Source organism: Semicossyphus pulcher, unplaced genomic scaffold, assembly GCF_022749685.1.
Source record: "Semicossyphus pulcher isolate SPU_LCO1_2020_fin unplaced genomic scaffold, fSemPul1.0.p SCAF_8, whole genome shotgun sequence".
NCBI classification, from domain to species: domain Eukaryota; kingdom Metazoa; phylum Chordata; class Actinopteri; order Labriformes; family Labridae; genus Semicossyphus; species Semicossyphus pulcher.
This window is the reverse complement of record NW_027211759.1, coordinates 12,408,933-12,427,517: the sequence shown is the minus strand read 5'-3', so window position 1 is coordinate 12,427,517 and position 18,585 is coordinate 12,408,933. Positions and strand designations below refer to the sequence as shown.

Sequence of the window (18,585 nt, the reverse complement as noted above, 5' to 3'; positions counted from 1 at the left end):
TTTTCGAGTAATAAAAAAGTAATTTTTTGTTACTTATATTGAAATTAATTTAGGAAGGAGTCACTTTGAGTTTTGTATGGACTGTAAGAATGGTTAAAGAGACAGGAAACTTTATTTTGGTACATATGGGCATGCATGTGTGAGCATTTGACTTAAAAAAGTGTGACCTATCCTTTAATTATATAGAAGGCTGTGACTCCACACTCTGACCACAAGGGGGCAGTATCAACACAAACATTTGTAAAAGTTCTGAGAAAATCAAGTGTGACTCACTGTTTGTCTGAACTCAAAGTCACCATCAAAGTGAGACAGAGAAGGGAGGTCACTGATGCTGTGATTCTAACCACCAGAGACAAAAATACACAGCTACAAGTTTAATCACCTAGAAACTGGATGGCAAAGTAGCAGGCTTCACTGAGCAGAGTCCACTGGATGATGATCTTCTCTGCTGTGTAGAGACCGTTCCACATGATGAGCGACAGGCCTGAAAGGAGGAGGAATTAAATGGTAAGTTAAAGGTTCAGGGGCATGGGAATGAAATCGGGAAAAAGAAGGCTTAGGGAAGGAGGCGGATTCACTTCCGAGAGCTATTCCACAAACAAATGTACTCAGAGAATGGTTTACTTGCAGCTGTTATCTGTGATGCCATGTGCACACGGTGATAATTAGCCTATTGATGCCATTGAATGCTCTCACTCATTGATTCTGATAAAAGCCTTTACACAGTCATTTCATTTCAGGCCATTCTTCCAGTTAATTTCCTGAATATCACTCCTACCCCCACACACAGCACTGAGGATGAGATGGATGCGAGCAGGGGTGGAAAGAAAGGTGGGAGGGCTGATGGACTGAATCCTCTCCCTGCCAGGTTCCATCTGTGTGGCAGATGAGACCCCATCCTTTGCCCCATTTACCGCTCCATGCCTTGTAAGACATCATCCTTTTCCTCGGCTAATCCCCACAGTCCTGCTGACATTTAAAATAAAGAATATCATCTTTTGCTGGCCTTATGAGATTGAGAGCTGGTTTATTCATATCCCTCTCCACAGTGCCATGTGGTTATACAGTATCTCTCTTCAGGCGATGCTGTAATCATACAGCAGGTTATTTATAATTCTACCAGAGTTTCATTATTCGGATTTATCAAGATATGAATACATTGTTCAAAGGTACAGGATGGGGTTTCTTCTAGGTGGAAATGCTCGGTAAGGAAGGGGGAGGAGAATATATGAGACAGGACTCAACAGGTTATTATTTCAAACCATTTGGAGGAATTAAAAACCAATTTTTGGCCTTTTGTTGCCACTTTTTTAACCACTTTTAAACATATAAAAAATAGGCACAGCCAAACGCAAAACATACTCCCCATCCATCCATCCAGACATCCATTTGAAATGCCATACTATATACTGTATACTACATGCCATATGCTACATACTACATACTGCGTTCGGCAGTAGTATGTAGTACGGAGGAGCTTTCAAATTCATTTTGCAGTATGCTATGCCAGGCGGATGTAAACAGTAACCGCTGCTTCTTTAGCTATAGCGCCCCCTTCTGCTGGAATGCTGCTGCTGTCACTTCATCTGTACAGTAGACGAGGTAGACTGCTCCGATGCATACTAGAGATTTTCCCCGAATCAGTACGACATCCGGGTATTTTTAGGCATACTGCGCATTTTGCTTTTGTTTGCATACTACATACTACATACTACATTTTGGCCATATCAGTACGTACTGCTAGTACAGCATGGCATTTTGAACACAGCCATAGAGACAGACAACCTTTCACAACTACTGGCAATTTAGAGTCACCAATGAACCTAACGAGCATGTCTTTGGACTGTGGGAGGAAGCCGGAGCACCTGGAGGGAACCCAAGCATGCACGGGGAGAACATGCTCCACACAGAAAGGCTCACTTTGTCCGAACCAGAGTTCTAACTAGGAACCTTCTAGCTGTAAGGCAACAGCAACAACCACTGCACCACCGTGAAGCCCAACATGCGCCCCAAAATAAGCCATTTTTTTTTTAGATTTGTTGCATTACTTGGGTGCACAAAGAGTTAGACTAACTATTAAATGGATTCAACTAACAAAGAACCAGATGACCATCAACAACAAGGAAACATTTTGGGAGGGAAAATACTGAGATCTCTTTGAGCAGGACAGAAAACTTGACTGCAAAACATGTTGAACACATCAAGTTTCTTTAATGTCACATTTTCGTTATTAAGCTTACATATAACTGCGTGCTGTCTTTATTACTCAATTATAAGGTGACTTAAAATGAGCCCTGTAGATGCATTAAATATCGTGTGCTCATATGTCTGTATAAGGTCTAGGTGCTGAAGTTCTGACATGTTATGACCTGACTTAGCTGGAAATGACAGCCTTGAAAAATTAACTGAACATATGCTAAGCCGCTACTCTCACCCTCCTTTATTCTCTGCTTTCTTTCTCATCAAGGAGCAACCTGGTGCTACCTGCCCCTCACATTGTGCCTCTTCACAGAGCCATCACAAACCCCTCTAATCACTTACCTAGTGACTGACTCACCCACTTGCATGACAGCCTTGTATCCAACTAAGGCCATTAAAATAATCGCTCACATCTCACAAAGGAGGCGAGCAAAGGCGAGCAGAGTTAAAAAGCCTCAATTACCTGGCAAATTTATCATAACAGATTGTCTCTAAGGCATTGGAAAAATGCTCAATTTAATGGGGGCATTGAGTAACCAAGCTGCAGAATTTAAATGTAGAGTTATACACCCTCTTCTCTCTGAGTTCCAACCCCCACACACACACACATAAATATACCGTACATACAATGTCCTGCTACCCCTAGCTGTGTTCCCACCAGATCTAGACTTGATATATGAGGCCAGAGAGACAGAGGCGACTCGAGCCTTAGCTGCAGAGTTGGTCTCTCGGAGCTGCAGATACAGAGAACTGAATGAAATTATACAGCCTCTGTGTGTAGCCTAAAGGCATGACTTTGCAGCAGGAAGAGAGCTTTTTGTACATATTCTGAAGGCGAGTGTGTGACCTGCAATGAATGTTATAGGAGGCATTATGAGCAGTTGAGCAGTGTATATTTTTAGCATGTATGAATACATATTTAAATGCTGTGTGTCACCATCATTGCATCATAGTGAATGTATTCCCTGATGCATAGCTGCTGTATATAAATGTGCCTCAGCTATGCACAAGGAAGCATGAATAGCTTCATGCATTTTAGAGGAAAGACTTACTGAGCAGTGCTCCTCCATAAAGGCGGACAGAGATGCTAGTTGTGGAGAGCTCCTCCTCAAAAACGACCTCATATAGCTGATTTGGGAACATCAGGGCCTGTGTGCAGAAACAAAAGCACAACACAAGACTGTCATATCAACACAAAAGAATTCTGTCTTCCACAAACGCCCCCAAAATGCATCAGTTTAGAACCACTGTGGATGCCCTGAACATTGAGGATATTGAGCATTTAGATGGTATTGCCAACAAAGACTCCGCTGTGTCTCCAGATGTCCCTCAGTGATAAGCAGGAAAAGAATCTACAGTTACTCACTGCTCGGTCTGCGTAACATGATTGTTTCTACATCTAAGATGAGACTCTTCTTCTTGACAACTGTACAAAAGTCTCTATATTGCTTCATGTTTAAGTCATGAAAGGGAAACAAGGTCTTCACTGTGTTGATACTTTAAGCAACACTTACCATCAAGCCCATAACTGTGAAACCCACTGCAGAGATGAGAATCCACACCCTAAGAAAGGAGACATCACATGATGAGCTGTATCTTTCCTGCAACTAACGCTGTTGTCTTGGAGTTTACAAGCTGTTAAACTTTACTGGAAGTGACACACAGATGACCTTACACAGTCCGCCATGTTAACTTTGAGTTCTCTGAGCAGCTGAAATCTCACCTCAGCCCCACAGGCTCTCGCACGGCAAACTTCAACTCATTTCCGAGCATCTGGCTGATCTGTGAGCAAACAAGGCGAGACAGAAGAAAAAGGATATGAGTTATGAGAGGGGAAAAAGCAATAGCAATAAAGTCATCTGAACAGATACGTGTTATGACAGCGTGACAACAAAGAACAATATAACTAAGAATAAAGTGCTCTCCATGGAGGTGTGTTTAAATTTGTCAACACATCTGTTGAGAGCTACTGGAAAGGAAAACACTTAACAGAGCAGTAAAGAGAATAGTGTTAGAGAAGGACACATTAAGATAATGTCTTCCCTTCCTGAACCACCCCCTAAAGATTAGCAAGGTACGTCATAACAACAACTTGCTGTAATTTCTGGATTGAAACCAACAACCAAGCCTATGCCAGGACAAAAAGCTTATTTGCCACAAATGAACTTAATCCTAGCAACACGAATACCACGCAATACTCGATTTATAATCCTGGAGCCTGAAGCATTTCGTGGGAGAAAATTATGACTAATTTAAAGCAACGAAGAATGAATGTCATCATATAGAAAAATAAAGAAGACATACTCGAGCGTTTCCCTGGTGATATCTGTTGTGATAAGCATCTCTTAAATCACGGATGCTAGAAGATGCAGGAACGTTAATAACTGCTTTATCAAGCGCTAATATATTCACATATTCTGCACGTAACACAAACACAAAGCATCTAAGCTTACATCACATTCAAAGAGACTGTTTGTCTTGACCGTATTGTGACCTTTGTTTATAGTGGTATAAACATGAAAAGTGATACAAGGTGAACGGGCTGCATGGATGACTGCTGCACCTGATTGTGGTTTTCTGCCCTCTAACTGTCAAAGTCTGTTTACACTTTCTTTTCCATTAACCAGTCTTTAAACACAGTCATTGATCCTGTTCTGCTCAGTGATTACTTCATGTCTTTCTAGTTCAATTTACTGTGTTTCTGTGTCATCCAGCTTCTTTCTTTTTCACCACAGTAAACAGGCTGATGTTGAATAAACCAGATTCTTTCTCTTATTTTTGTCCTCCTGAGTCTGTGATCAAAACTGCGCAGTCAAGTCAAGTCAAACTTTATTAATATAGCATATTTCATACACAGGGCAAAGCAATGTACTTCACATGAAGTGAAAAATCTATCACAACATTATCACAAAAGTGACAATGGTGATTTATTTTGTGCTTCTGAATAACGTGGCAGCATATATAGATTAAATAATAGTGGTCCGAGAATCGAACCTTGGAGAACACCGGACATAACTCCCACTCTGTTCGTGGCATAGACTCAAAGAACTGCCTGTCCTGTAGTTAGGCTTACATAGCAGCTGTCTGTTATTCATAGCAGCAATAACACAATATAGAATTGGATTAGAGTATTTAACAAAGCTGTGTATACATTAATAAGTGTCTCTGGGCTGCTATAATGTAGTGAAAAGTTAATAACTCAAATAAATGAATCCACAACACATTCAATTATGCATTAATAATTTAAAGTGGGTGATTTAAGTGGGTCTTTAGGAGATAAGGAATATATAATTCATAAGTATGTTTCAGTAGTGACTAATCCCCTGGAAATAAGGATTGTTGGGTTGTTGTTACACTAAAAGAAGCATTTTATATCCAAAGAGAGAGCAGCTCACTTCCATAGAGCCCACACTCTTGCACCACCATGTTTCTACAGAAGCCCAGAACAGCCAATCCAAAGTGAGGGGGAGCCTGATTGGTTGGTTACAGCGTGCTGGAGGCCACTAAATCCCACACACTAGTCCCTTAAGTCATTTATCAGGAACAAGGAGAAAAATTGGCTGTTTCCAGCCTCTTAAGTTGAGGGTTTTCTGCTGTAGTATGTTTTGTCAACTTGAACAATGTTTGTTTTGTCCAACTGTTGGTCATGCAATTCCATCTGAAAGTAAACGACCTTGGGCTCTGGGATATTTTTCACTATTTCCTGACAAAGATATAATAGATTTATAAAAAAAAATATTCAACAGATGAACTTATAATCACAATGTATTTTTATAATTGTTAATACAAGTTCATCTAATACTTTTTTTCATAAATCAAAAAACATTTTTTTACATATTTGCTGCAGGATGCATGAAGATGAAAGTGCAATGAAGGACTTGTTCAGAACAAAGCCAAAGTCAGACGGCCAAAGCACCATACATGATGCAAGGATACAAGGTGCCTAAACTCTAACGCATCCAACATGCAACATAATCCAAAAGAGAAAGAAAATACATAAACACTCCATCTAAAATGATGAGAGAAAATCTAAGCATGTCTGTGTGTATATTTATATATAAATGGTTGGAGAGCAAAAGCACAGATTCTTTCTGCGTGTAAAGATAGTATAAGCTCAGATAATTACATTTTAATTTAAAAACACAAGGGCAGAGAAATAAACAAACTGTCCTCAACAGAGTACACAGAGGGCAGGAGAAAAGAAAACAAACACGTTTTCTGTCTGAATAAACCTTCAGGTCATAACAGCGCTAATAACAATGAATCCCCTCCAACATTCAACACCTCCTCCCTAAAAGACTGTTTTTGTGTTGCAATTAGACTAACACTGAAGCATGAAAACCACTAAGGCAGAGAAAATGAATACATTTTCTGGCTAGCAAAGTTACCAGGAAATTCACTATCAACTGAAAATGTCATGTCATATAATAGAATGATCAAGACAGGGGCTGTCAAGGGTTTTGCCGTCTGCATATTTCCCAATATTTAAATGTTACAAAGAACTGGATTTGGAACCTTTTCCAAAGCAGCTGTCCATCAAATCATGTCATGAGAAATATCTGAGGGTATCCCTAAAATGAAGTCTAAATCAGAAATCTTGAATATGATAAATTATAAATTTCAATTTAATTTTAAATGGAGCAAAAACATTTTCTCTCTCCCATGGCTGACTTTGATCTCAAAACCGAGCCCTTAAAAAAGACAGCCTTGAATAATTCCCAAGTAACATTAAGATTAAGATATCCAGACTAGATCCACTGCAGCTGAAGCGCCTGTATATGAATCCGTCTGTGCCAGCTGTGATCACGTGACCAGGTGAATCAGCCTTCCTGTGCCTGTGGTTACAGGGGCTGTTTTCGACAGGAACACATAAATATTCATGACCGGCATGAGAAATACTCAAAGGGAACCAAACGTCAACTGATGGCAGAGGGCTGGCTTGGAAGTGGAACAGAACGGAAGGGAGCTGTGGATGAATGGAGGAACAGGAAAAGAAAGAAATACACAATGCTGTTTATGGAGAGACACGCTTAATAACAGCTGCTACGGCCTGACCTTGTCATCAGTCACTCGGTGACTAATGCCTCAAAATATTCAGGAGACGTAGAATCTGTTATCTGCAAACTAAATTTTGTTATTGTAGTATTTTTGTTTCCCCTCTGAGGGATTTGTGCATTCACATTAACCAGTAGGGGATCAACATTTCATACGTCTCTGTGGTAATTCTCAGCGACATAAAATATACACAGAACATTATGGTATGTTTTATTCATGAGGGCTCACGCTGTCAGAGCATGGCTATTGCTACTAAAATCGTTTTCTTGCAGGTTAAAGAAGCCTGTATGTCAATATTCCTTGCTACAGTTTCACTCACAATTGATGGGACAAATAAAAAGCTTCTAGCCATATTGTTATTAGTGACAGTATTCTTATCTTGATGCAGTCAAAAAAAGGCAGGAAGAGACAGTCCGCAGACCACAGGAGCACTTCCCTCCTTTGTTTACGGGGACCACGGGGTAAAGTCAACTGTTTCCCCTCCAAACCAACGCTCGCTGTGCAGCTAACCTTACTGTAAGATCCCATGGGTCTTTTTACCACAAACACTCATGTCAAGGATAAATGGAATAACTCAAGACTAACAGCACAATGCAGCAGAAGAAGGGAACAATTAGACTGTAAGAGCCAGATTTAATGACTAAATTAGGGTCAATGCCACAGTTACATAGAGAAACCTACAATTGAAAACAGCACGTACAATACATCACATTAGCCAAAGTATTGTGTTGCTTTAACTGCTGCTGGATCACCATTCAATCATTACAGCCTGTATCTAACCTTGAATTAAATTAACCATATTCGTAGGGATGTTGAGGCCTCTCTCATTCTGAAGTATCCACAAGTTTGTGAAAGGGACAGAGTGACAGATGTCCGGGTTAGGCTTCTTGCTAAAACATTGAGAGAGAAAACAAACACTAAGGAGGACTGGGAAAGGGGGGGCCGACATCTCATCACAAACTATCAGGCACCACCGTATGCACGCTCCCTTCTGTTCTGTTCCCTTCTCCCACACACATGCCTGATTAATATTTCAGTGATGAAGAGTCTGCTCTGCCTATGATCGTTCTAATGCAAGCTGATGACAAAAAAAACCCCATTTAAATCTTGATATTTGAGCCCTCTGACAAGGAACGAGAAATTATTTATTGTCAGTCTGCAACTTTGCATCAACAGGCATAAATATGACAAGTGTTTTTCTTGGCATGTGTTTTGGGTATACGCATCATTGAGCACTGCCTATATGAATGTGCAAATGCATGCGAGGCAGGAATAGATTCTAAGAGATGCAAGAGGCAGGGAGCCTCTCCCAGGGGAGTGAGTCTCATCTCAGCGGAGCTTTGGGAGCTCGTGAGATTACGTGATCTAAATTCACTGAAGCAGAAGGAGCAAATGCGAACAATGGGACGCTACAAGAGTGATGAGCTTATTAGCAGCCTATTGTGGCTTTTAAAATCAATCCATAGCTTTTCTCAGGGTAAACAAATGCATCTCTGGTTAAATGCCATTTCTGCTCATGCCTAGCTGCAATATTATCTATCTCACTGATGATGGTTTAACTACATTGTTTTTTGTGCTAATGTACAAGCTACTTGACTTTGTTGTCTGCCTTACTGCCCATGTTGAATACAAAAGACAAGAGTGGAAAAATCATGTTAAGTATCTGACCTTTGAGCGGTGCACTTCACCGTCATCATCCTCACCGCCGACTCCAAGGATCTTCCGGCTCTTCAGGCGACTTATCAGGTCCGTCTGACTGTGCTTCTTCATCAGAGGAGGGTGAGGTTTAGACGACATGGTGCACCTGACAAAGAGGTGAGAAGAGAGTTAGGCAAGCTGTGTGAGTGGTTGCACTATTGGGGGACGTAAATGAATAAATTAAATAGAGAAAGATTTGGAGAGAAAATGGGAAAAAGAAAAGAACAACTCTGGCAACCCAATGACACAACACAGCTCCCGCAAACACAGGCAGCCCAGAAAATCTTCTTCTGGAAGCAGAGGCCAGATGTTTGCTAGCCTTGCAGGGAGGCCAACAGACACAGGTGCCTGCTCAGAGAGCCAGAGGATGTTGGTGACACAGGTTATCACTTTACACACACATGATCACAGACACACACACACGTGTGTAAATAGAGCCAGGCTTGACTGAATGACTCTCACTCTACATAAGGATCAAGTTGCACTGATGACATGTGACTCATTAATTGGAAGGTGGTTTTCATGTCCTCCTATATTGTGTAAAAAGCAATATACCCGTATGTTGGCTGCACACACATTTATATCTCTTTGAAATAAATACTCCATGGACTTTAATCTTGCAGTAGTTTTTGTCACTTTGTTTTCTTTTATGTTTTAGTTTGTCTGTTGTCTGGCTTTAAGCTCACAGCGTGACTTTTTTTTTCCATCTCCACAGGCTGCTGTGATGAAAAGAGACTAAAGCTATGCTGTTGCACAGTCAGCCGGCTTTGTTTGGTTCCCAAGTAATAAAAAAGGAATTTCACTACCAAGGAATTGTGAAAAAACAACTCGCCTTACTTCTTTCAAGTCAGACTTCAGCTACATTCTTTAAACCTCAACAATAAGAATGTTATTCCAGCGCTATTTCCTCCCGCTTTTAAAAACTTCACTCAGAATTTGTCAAATCAATATAGCCCATTATTATTACGAATTGGCATTTCAACCAAAAATAGGTGTAAGTGACAAATATTTACAAGCCATTGATTTATATTTTCCTGTTTTTTCTGTTATAGCAGGATACACAGCGGTGGTCTTATTGATCAGGGTTAATGAATAGTGTCTGTAGATTCAATGGGGACAAGCAGTAGCCGAGATCGTCACCATCATTATCATCATCGACTCGATGTGACCTCCGCCATGGTTCAACTGGAGGCAAAGAGGCATGAAGACACGAGTGCACACACATACAATGGGTCAGCCTGTCTAAAAATTGATGGCCCCTCCTCAGGGCAAATCCCAAGAGGAATAAAACAAGAGCTATTACTGAACTACACTGATAAGTATTAAGGACAGCCCCTCTAACGGGGAGCTTTGACGTCAGGAAAAACTATCTTTACTACAAGTAAACAACACTAAGTGATCAGTTTACACCAATCAGGATGTGTGTCACCACAGTTAGAGGCAGAGGTAGGCGTTAAGTTAATGTAAGACACACCGTGCTTGACATGCTGAAGCACTCTTCAAAGATAGGGGCATTTATGTGTGGAGGTATCATGTTCTCCCCATGAATGCGAAGGTTCTCTCCGGGTTCTCCGGGTTCCTCCAACAGTCCAAAGACTCTGTTATGCCTCTGCTGGTATTACCCAGTCCAGGGTGTACCCCGCCTCTTGCCCAATGACAGCTGGGATAGGCCCTAAGGCTCTAGCCCCCCCACAACCCTGAATAGGATAAGCAGTACAGATAACTGATGGATGGATGCTGGTTGAAGCATTGAATGTTTCCGCTTCTCATTTTTATATTACATTAAATTTAATATCTTCTTCTGTTCAATCATAAAGTGATAAAACAAGCTGGATTCATTGAGTATGGAAGCACATGCTGCAGCCATACTTGGACCAAAAGGACAGACAGCTGGGAAGAAGAAAGTGGGCTAATCCGAGTTGATTTCTGACTGCGATACATATGGGAAGCCTTGGCTTGAAAACACTCCCTTGCATTGGCACGCATACATAGGCTTGCAGAGGTCAGTGAAGGTCACGCAGCATGTGTTCAGGCTTCTGTTGTCAAACATTCCAGTTGGACTCCCACTCAGTGGATGAGACTTTAGGCTTTCCCTTTCTGACACTATCAGCAGGAAGGAAAAAAGTGGACATGCAGGGAAACTCATTTCTAGCAACTAGGGCAGGGAATCTGAGGATGGGTCTCAACAGGTTCTGTGGACACGGGCTCAAAGTTACTGAAAAATATAAGGTGGCATATTTGTCCTTTATTTATTTGTTACCAGATTATTGCGCATTTTCAAGAAGTAACATAATACCTCCAGATACATAATTTGCAAAAGTCTGCAAATAAAATCTTTTCTCTTCTAAGCTAACTGTAAAGTTTCACACAAAAAATGTGAAATGCATCATGGTGGTCACCATTTACTTTACATTGCATCCTTTGAAATGTGATTGTACAGTTGTTGTTTTTTTTACAATAACTTCTGGGTATAAATGTCTGCATCACGTACATACAGTTTACTGTGGAGCAAAGGGGGGCAAAGAGAAATTCTTAGCTCTTATTTTGTATAGGGGTGCGGAGCTAAGCTAATTTTATTCACTGTCAAGCATTGAGACCAGTGAGCCAATATTGATCTGTTTTCACATCAACATTAGCAATGGTTCAAACAAAGACACTGTGATTTTGTAATAAAGGCTGAATCAATGGGTTCTTTAAACTGTTGTCTACCTTGAAGTCCTTCCTTTGTAAGATGGGTGACTCAAATTATCCACTGACCTCCCCATTCACTGAAAATCTGCTACTTTCATCACTGGGCTTGTCTGTTGCACAAAGAGAAAGCATGCATAACATTATGTCTATTTAACTTTAGCAATGACTTTGTGGCCCCCTGAATGATGATCTTCTCCACCATTAGTAACCCCATCACAGTCTGCAATATACCAGGAAGCCAGACACACCTTACTAGCTGCACTGTTATATCACACATCTCTCCCCCATGCTAAAAATCCATGCATGTCTGAATCCCCTTGCCAATGCTCCTTGACTTGCCAGCGTAATGCTGATGGAGTTGCCTAGCAACCGCTGATCGCTTCTTCATTATTGGAAACACCTTTCATGATTGAAACCACCTTTGATGATGAGGTCTTCGCTCAGAGCCACCAGTGACTCTGCTGCGGCTCTGTTCTGTCGTAGGTGACATTTTAAGATAAATGAGCAGACTTTGATGTGTATTCAGTGAACTGAAGTGAAGACACGCTTTTCTAATGACGGCTTATGTGTCCGCATTAAAGACTTCAAGAGAGAATAACTTCTTTAACGTCTTTAAAGCACAAAAGAAGACAAGTGGTTGGTAACTGTCTTCCTGGCTAGAACCATCAAATACAATGTTGCACGCTGAGTTAAACAGGGGTCGACTGTGAAGATGTAACAAGACATGAGTTGTGTAAAAGCATGAATAATTGAAAGAGCAGGACATAAAGAGAAGCTGGATTTCATGGATGGATGTATCATGATTTTTGTTCATCCAGGAGAAGGGCTTTTTCTGTTCTAACTATTGAGATAGAGCGCAATCTCTCAAACTCTTAAAACCATGCCTTATGGAGAGAAAATATTTGCAACACAACACGCAACCATGGGCTGACATGCTAACAAAATACCTGTAGCCTAAATTATTAGATGTCTGCATGTCAAAGGAATATTATAACTATATATTATATATTGTCAGTCTATCTTAGCGTCCCTTCTTCTAACCGTGCTTTACTTTTGCAAATGATTCCACTGAATCGACAGTTAAATACTTTGACAGCTGAATTTAATTACCAGGCAAAAGAATCATTTGACCAGACAAAGATCTAAAGCAGGTCTTCCGCAGCTGTCGCCTCTACAGTTTGTCTGATCTTATTACTGAGTGTCGGGATCCCACAGTTGTTCCTCCTCCCTGCTGATCTCTCACATCTGATTGCCAGTACCAACATCTGTTTTTTCACTCCGGGTGCTTATAGAGATTTAGATCTATGCCCTTCACCCTGTTAGTAGTGCATTTGACCACATAGCAGCTTTGAAGTATTTCTTTGTAATTTGCCTGCAGATGTTAGTGATAAAGATGATCACGGGAAAAAAAAACCTGTGTACTTCCTACACATTTAACTAGTATAGAAGTATAGAAACCTGATGACGCCATTACAGTGAAGCCGGTTATTGATGCACTCAGAGGAGACAGTGTATCTTTCATTTTTGCGATAGAGCTCTTCTTTGCAGAACATGAACACATTTACCACCCTGTGGGGTAAACAAAGAGGGGGAACAGAGTCGTATCACAGAAGAACACATAAATCACTCACAGTGTGTTGGGAGGAGGCCAGGTTAGTCCACCTGGAGTGAAGAATGAGCTAAAAACCTGAGAGTTTAGTACTAGAAATAACACATAATAGACGATACATTCTCTGTTCCTTTGGCGGGTTTTGTCACACAACATGTGCTGTGGAAATGAAAAGCTGCTAAACATAGGAGGAAGATCTTGTGGGAAAATGTGTGAACTCCCTGAGAGCTCTCCGGTCTTGACTAGAAAGATTTTCCGTAAAAAATAATTGTATTGTATGAACAAAGTAGTGTGTGGGTGCGGGGGAGCAACTGTGAACAAATGTGTTACTCAAAATAAGAAAGCAGACTATACAGCCTGCTCATCTCCTCTTTCCATAAATAACACGAGACACAGTTGCCCAAGAGCCTCTTAATCCCCTTAGCACCATGTTTGAGATATGTAGCAGCATTATATAGTGCCAAGAGTGGATGACGCACAACACAACACCTCTACTCAACAGACTGAAACAAACGTGAGCAGATCCTCAATGAAATGTCTGTCTCTTGTGCCCACTCAGAATAATTTACAGACGTAAGTAAATGAATTATCTCTCAGTGTTAGTGTTGATGGTATGGATTTCTCATTACCCTGAGGAATACTTACAGCACAGTATAACATTAAAGTCAGTCTGCCATGATCAGTGGGAATAACATCAAGCATCCACAACACTGGATTCCAGATGTCCTGACGGTGTCAACAGTTCCTTGGATTTGATGGCTTAGATTACATTTACATTTTTCAAAATATAGGACAAAAATGATGTTGTCCCTTCTTTTTCTTTTCCTGGCTGTACAGAAAAAAGTAGCAACCTGTGACCCCAAAGCTGAGTACACCAAACCCTGAATTTTAGGAACCATTGCTCTCCTTATGTCACACATCTATTTAGTCAACCTGCTGCGAGTGCTAATGACATGACAGTGCTGGAAGACAGTAACTAAAAGTCATCAGACGGAGAGCAAAGCCGGGAAATTATTTTAAAGACTTTGTTTGAAAGAGTTTGCAGTAATACTGAATGACAGGATATCTGATTGTGTATGACCAGATTAAATGACTGGGGAATACTGACGCTCAAGTTTTTCTTGACGCAGGCTAACATGACTGTCTACTCCCTGAGGCAAGTGAAGCTATGTTGCTCAAGACTCAAGATTTTAAGTGTGTGAGTGCTCTGCATTACCACAATAACCTCAGATAGCTACTGAACAGTGATAAATGGATTCGGTTCAAACAACTCTGAGAAATGCTTACAAAATTTGTATTCGGATAGAAACCTGCGTTGTGCAGCACCACAAGCAATCCTGATCTGAACATACTGTATGCGCCAATGTTAACAGGGACAACATAAAAAAAAAGAATTGTTCACCTGTACGTGTTTAAGGTCTAGGTGTTTTTTTTCTAACTAACCATTTTACAACAGCAGACTGCTAATAGAATCCTGGTTTTCTCTTTATCTCTGTGTTCCTGTTCTTACAACTCATTAACAGAGCATTGTATGATAGTATTGCCTTTTAGCTGTGCTGTATCAGAGTTGCAATTATTCGTTCACAGTTAAGAGTTAGGACTTCCTTTATCCAGCAAAGCTAGCTTTCAATGGCTAACTTTGGTATCATACTGAACATTTCTTTAAAGGAATTCTAAGGGCCTGTGCCCACTAACACCATTTTGCACTGGTAGCGCCGATGTTCTTTACAAAATCAGTGCAAAAACGCTCTCGGGGTCAGCTGTTCTTTGTCACAACGCTCTCAGTTGAAAATAGTTCAACTTTTAGAACGCCACCACGCTCGCCAATGTCTCTTCTCCCTCACTGACCAATCAAAATCAAGAAGGGGAGGGACTTCAGATATCAACTTTGTCAACAACAATGGCAGAGGACAAGCGAACCGTTTCGTTCGTTTTGAGGGTATAATTTCCTTGTCTAGAGCTGCTGCTGATGCCAGGACACATTTCCCTTCCATCGTTTTCCTTGTAAAATTTTATTGAATTAAAGCGAGTGAAGCGGAAGTGCCGCCAGACAACTTTCACAACCTAGCAACAGTAAGCGCCGGTGAGAAGCGCTCTGAAATCGAGGCTGTGGACACTGCCATGGTATTATAAAACTTTTCCAGAAAAGTAAACACATCATATCAATTCCCCAAATCAAATAGCACAAAATCACTGCGAGGAAAAACACAAAATGGGAAGAGGCACTATTGAAAGGCTTTTACTGTGTGCTGGTGTGCATTAACAGTCAATTAAGACTGCAAGGGAGGAATGGGACTTCATTATACAGTAGCTTCAACAAAGTCATTACAGCTCCAACTAAGCACTGCTAAGAGCAGTAGATTAAAGCACAGTAAGGCTTTTACAAGGTGTTGACACCTGGGCTGTTATGATTCCGTGACACCCTGAGTGTTGGTGCATCATTGTATGTAGCTGATTATGTTGTTGAAAGATTACCTGTTACTTCATGTACCTGACTCAGCACCACTCTGACCGGTCTAAAATTGTGCGTTTCTCATCGTGTGGCCGGCAGCATCACATACAGTTAACCGTGACATCAGCACAGCTCAGTGGACAATAAGATGGGGTAACAGAGATCAGCATTTTATATATGGGAAGAAGGGAGACCGAGCCTGTCGATGTATCCAGGATACAGAGGGGGTAAATATTCTTTTCTTCAAATTAACTAAAGTAATGGTTTTCCTGCCTGACAGACGCTGGCTGTGAATGTAATGGAAATTACTAATAATGTTCAGTTGCATCAAAATGGCAGGAACACAGACAGCAGTGCTCATGACAGCTGCCAATGAACAGAGGACAGTTTAGAAGCTAGGGAATTCCTATCTTGAGTCATAACAGGCCACCAATGCATGTCCTGGAAACAGTACTCACTGTCATTCTGAGGATTCCCAGTGACTACCAATGGATTATTGTGCTGAGTCCAACAGATTAATACTGTTAAACCATGTGGGGACACTTACACAGAATGAACTAGTCCTAATGATTCCTGGGATGTGGAGTTTCCCCGCCTAATATTCAGTTATTACATCACACTGCAGCAGGGGAAATTACCCCCTGGATGGCTGACTTGACTCCAATATGATTATGTAAGACTAGAGTGGTTACTGAAGCTCTTTGGGGAGTCATAATTACATACATAACCCAGTGTCGTAGTAGTCATTGTCACTGTAATGACATGTTACTACTAAATCTGTTAGAGAAGGGTTTTTAACAGTGCAAACCTTTTGAAAAAGCTGCTTTTAAAATTATAAAGATCATAATTTAATCCTAGATAGCAACACTCCTTATAAGGCTAAAAATATTGACAATAATGTGCATTTCTAAACAACAATTTCCAGCTCTGTGCTGTGATGTCAGCTGTAGGGATTGTGAATAATAACAGGTCACAGTAAAGCTGTCCAGCTGGGTCTCAGTGGAAGCAGCATCCATCCCTCCTCCTCCTTGCCCAACAACTATAAATAAAGAAGTGTAATATACTATTTCTGCGTGCTGGTTTGAGCACTGTTGTGTTAACCTTTGCCTTTACTAGAAGTGAGGTACCAAAAGAAAAAGCAATCGGACATTCGACTGCATCTGACTGCACAATAAACCTTGCTTCCCAATACACTTTTAGACACACTGTAAATTGAATTAAAGAACCTTGCCAGCCTCGAAACATCAAGGCTACCAACAACCCATAATGCAACAGCTCCAGTGACAGGCTCACTCTACAGGAAGCTATAAAGGGAGGTAAAGCTTATTCAAGTCAAAAGGAAGGAATTGTTGTCATTATTTAAATTTTATACACAAGCACAGATAAAAATGTTGTCTTATCTTTGTGTCAATGCTATCCCCAAAAACACAGTGAGGGGCTGCTGTTTGATTTAACAAAGGTTTTGAACTAGCAGGAACACAATGTATAATTCAATGGTGTGTAAGACAGGTGGTTTATTTTTACGATGTGCTACAAAGGGCCCCATGTGGGGCACCGGACTGGGGGGAGGCGGGGGGGTTTCTAGTAGTATGAAGTCACAGAGACCTGCCAGTGATTGTTTGGCGATTCTATCTCTGGAGCCATCTTGACACGGCAGGCTCACTGTGAAGCCATTGCAAAAGCAGCGAAGACGTGGTGAGGTAAAGCAGAGCTGACACTTATTGCACACACGCAGCTGGGAGATGAATGATCTCCTCCAAAGAGCAAAACCATCAGGGACCAGCGGGGACCCAGCACACATGGAGAGAAGAAGACGAGAACGAGGTCCTGCCCTCAAACGTACACCAAAGAAAGCAAAGCTTCAAAGCTCTGTCTCTGCTGTACTGTCACAATCTGCTGAGACAATCAGCCAGACTGTGATTATTACTACTTACATGTAATTATTATTTTCACTGTTACACAGTGACTAACAGTAAGGTTATTATTGATTTACTTATCTCTGCAGCAGCTTATTATCGTACTGCCACTATGATCTTAAGATGTGACGAATTATAATTGCATAGTAGGTCAGGCTAGACAGCAGACGCTTGATTTGTTAATGTGATGAAACATCATCTGAAGCTGCAAAACTAACTGCAATACATTTTTTTTAACTACTTCTTATTATCACTGCCAATACTAGAGTCAATAAAGTTACCATCACTTCATTTTGCAAATGGCATATTGTAATATTGGTATGACATTAGCAACTTTCTCTTAACCCATATACACTGTATTTTTTATATTTCACTTATATTAACTTGTTATATTTGTCTTATTATATTTTGTACTGTAATCTGGGAGCAATCTGGCACTAGAATTTCCTTCGGGGTTAATAAAGTTCTACTACCTTAACTCTTTTAAGTAGCTGTACACAATAAACTTGTAACTATTGAGTGTTACCTGATGTGTTCTGCATGTACGTGTCTCTGCAGAGTTAGGCTAAGTCAGGAAAAATGAAGGCTCCTGCTGCGAGCTGGGCTCACAGGTAGCTAGAAATACCAGATGTCAAATGCTTGTTGTCCAGGGTAACTTTTATCCAAGACTAATTAAATTATCTAATGAGGCCGGCTTGGATGACGCACAGCAAACGGTTATTAATGGGTAACACTCTGCACCAATTATTTTCCCCTCAAGACTGCTGGCATATTAAGAAGAGAATTTTAAGCATTTCAAGGGTGCCAAACAGACAGGGGGTGTGTTACAGCACTTAAGGTGAATTACATTTTACTGCAACATTGTGGTTAACTGTACTTTTGCTTGTGGGTAGCAGTCAAAATTACTACTTTCGTAGCCTTAAAAGCATGCAGTTAGGGACACAGTGGAGTCTTTTAAGATGCTG

At 40.8% G+C, this 18,585-nt stretch overlaps 1 protein-coding gene across 2 annotated transcripts in view; it reads right to left on the bottom strand.

Annotated features, from left to right (window-relative positions):
- Positions 1-18,585, bottom strand: part of tp53i11b (tumor protein p53 inducible protein 11b) — a 33,230-nt gene that overhangs the window by 3,286 nt on the left and 11,359 nt on the right. For both annotated transcript variants that reach the window (XM_069686423.1, XM_069686424.1), the window contains 5 exons: positions 8,923-9,058; positions 3,923-3,981; positions 3,714-3,762; positions 3,252-3,348; positions 383-484 (listed from right to left, as the gene is read on the bottom strand). In XM_069686423.1, coding sequence (XP_069542524.1) covers positions 383-484; positions 3,252-3,348; positions 3,714-3,762; positions 3,923-3,981; positions 8,923-9,051 — 436 coding nt within the window. In that variant the 5' untranslated portion in view covers positions 9,052-9,058. The remainder of the gene's footprint in view (positions 1-382; positions 485-3,251; positions 3,349-3,713; positions 3,763-3,922; positions 3,982-8,922; positions 9,059-18,585) is intronic.